We start from the raw sequence: 2,582 nt of genomic DNA, 5'->3' as shown, positions 1-2,582 counted from the left end.
TCCACCCATCCATCCTCCATCCATAATCTGTCCATCCATCATCTGTCCATCCATCCATCTATCCACCCACCATCCATCATCCATCCGTGGATACATGGGCCCTTTCCACCTTCTGGCCGTCATGAGTACCACTGACTGGGAGGACCAGGAACTCCAGAGCGTGGCCTCACCTGTGCGCTGTGTTCTTTCTTCTAGGAGACAGCCTCGTGTGGAGGCCACCCGCCATCAGCCTGCCAGGACCCCGAGGACATCTTCATCGTGGAGGAAACGCTATTGTTGGCGAGTGGACCAGGAAAGACGGGGGGTCCAGCCCCAGCCCCCAACCCTTACGTAAACATCCCTTCTAGGGGTCCTCTGCTCAACCACTGAGAGGACTCTGATCCGACTTGCCTGCCGCCTGCTGCCCGATCCCACTGCCTCAGCCTCTGCTATGTTGTCCCCCGCTTCCCCGCCCGCTGGCCACCGCTGCACACACCTTTCCCAGCTGCGGGGGGCACCGGCCGCCAGCCTGTCACCCAGATGTGCCCTGTAGGTGGCTTAGGATATTGGGCAGAGTCTGGCTCACACTCTGGTCCAGGTTGTCCCTGTGAAGATGGGCACCAAACTTGCCCGTAACAGCACAGACTTGGGAATGAAGCAATAATGGGATGTCCGGTCTCCATGGGTTCAGGAGGATGCCCTGGAGGAAGGCACGGCAACCCACTCCAGGATTCTTGCCTGGAGAATCCCATGGACAGAGGAGCCTGGTGGGCAGCAGTGCGTGGAGTCGCGAAGAGACGGACACGACTGAGCGATTGACCGACGACACGAGGCACAGCGTTCACACACTGGAGCCGCCGCATGTCGGTAAATACAGGACAGCGTCAGCGGGGTTTCCCTGCTGGGGACAGGTTTCCCCTTAGACACTCCTGAAGGGTGCCCCCAAATTGACGCTTCTGAACTGTGGTGTTGGAGAAGACTCTAGAGAGTCCCTTGGACTGCAAGGAGACCCAATCCGTCCATCCTAAAGGAGATCAGTCCTGGGTGTTCATTGGAAGGACTGATGCTGAAGCTGAAACTCCAATCCTTTGGCCACCTCATGCGAAGAGCGGACACATTGGAAAAGACCCTGATGCTGGGAAAGATTGAAGGCAGGAGGAGAAGGGGACGGCAGAGGATGAGCTGGTTGGATGGCATCACCGACTCAATGGACATGAGTTTGAGCAAGCTCCAGGAGTTGGTGATGGACAGGAAGGCCTGGCGTGCTGCAGTCCATGGGGTCGCAAAGAGTCGGACACGACTGAGCGACTGAACCGACTGAACTGAAGGGTGCCAGCCAAGCAGATAACCTGGGAAAGGACGGAGGCTTTAGGAGAAACGGCCTCTGTCCGTTTTGGGGGCGAAGGGAGCACACGCAGGATGAAGAGGAAGACGTCCGGTGGAGCGCGATTCTCTTCCATGGTGTCTCTGAATAACCACACGTGAAGCATCTTGCTGGGTTCCATCCAGGTCCAGGAGGGACCCGTCTCCTGGGCACAACTCTCTCACGCTCGGGCTGCCGGCCGGCGATGCTGAAGCAGAGACACCCAGCTTCAACAGCGGGAGCCCCCGGCTCCGATTTCCCGGGAACACCATGAGCCTGTCTGAAGTCCACGCTGCAGAGAAACAGGCATTTTGCAAGAGACGGTGGCAGCTGGTAAGATTGCATTGCGAAACTTCTGCGTTTGGGGTTGGCGCAGTGCGCAGGAAGAGCGGTGTTTCGAGAAAATAAGAGATAAGATGAGGTCGTGGAATCAGAAGGTGCCTGCTATCGCTGTGGCCATGGAGCCTGCGGCCCCGAGATACGCCGTGTGGTCACCCCAGCGAGTGTCCGGGGCAAGGTGCCGCCTGTGATCAGCAGGCGGGGATGACTGGAGGCGCCCCAGCTCCAGCCGGGAGTGGCCGGGACTCGGAAAGACTGGCTTCTCTTCTGGCATCAGCTCCTTCTGAAGATGGGCTTGGACCCCGGAACACGCTGATTGCCAGGGATGAGTTTAGGAGTAAGTTAAATGTCAGAACCCAGGGACTTTCTTGGCTGTCTGATGGTGAAGACTTCGCCTTCCAGTGCAGGGGGTGTGGGTTTGATTTCTGGTGGGGAACCTAACATCCCATGTGCTTCAACGCCAATAAACCAGAACATAAAACAGAGCAATATTGTAACAAACTGAATACAGGCTTTAAACATTGTGGTTATTGGTGAGTCTCTCAGTCGTGTCCAATTCTTTACGACCCTATGGACTGCAGCATGCCAGACTTCCCTGTTCCGTACTCTATCCTGGAGCTTGCTGAAACTCACGTTTATTGTCAGAGATGCCATCCAGCCATCTCATCCTCTTCTCCTCCTGCCTTCAGTCTTTTCCCAGCATCAGCGTCTTTTCCAAAGAGTCAGTTCTTCACATCAGGTGCCGAAAGGATTGGAGCTTCAGCTTCAGCATCAGCCCTTCCAATGCAACAGCAATGAGATTTGCTGTAATGGGATTCACCGGCTTTTTTTTTTTCTGTGAAACTGCTCCATATCCCTATGAATACCATCACTGTCGGTGGCCGAGTACCTTTTTAGAAAA

The 2,582-nt window shown here is 55.7% G+C and overlaps 1 protein-coding gene across 2 annotated transcripts in view; it reads left to right on the top strand.

Moving 5' to 3' along the window:
* LOC120882425 (granulocyte-macrophage colony-stimulating factor receptor subunit alpha-like) overlaps positions 1-2,178 on the top strand; it is a 24,144-nt gene extending 21,966 nt beyond the window's left edge. For both annotated transcript variants that reach the window (XM_040266424.1, XM_040266423.1), the window contains exon 12: positions 196-2,178. In XM_040266424.1, the coding sequence (XP_040122358.1) occupies positions 196-369 (174 nt within the window). In that variant the 3' untranslated portion in view covers positions 370-2,178. The remainder of the gene's footprint in view (positions 1-195) is intronic.
* Positions 2,179-2,582: the final 404 nt, after the last annotated feature.

This window comes from Oryx dammah, unplaced genomic scaffold, assembly GCF_014754425.2.
Source record: "Oryx dammah isolate SB20612 unplaced genomic scaffold, SCBI_Odam_1.1 HiC_scaffold_23, whole genome shotgun sequence".
NCBI lineage: Eukaryota > Metazoa > Chordata > Mammalia > Artiodactyla > Bovidae > Oryx > Oryx dammah.
The sequence above is the reverse complement of the archived record's forward strand: the minus strand, read 5'-3'. Positions and strand labels throughout refer to the sequence as shown.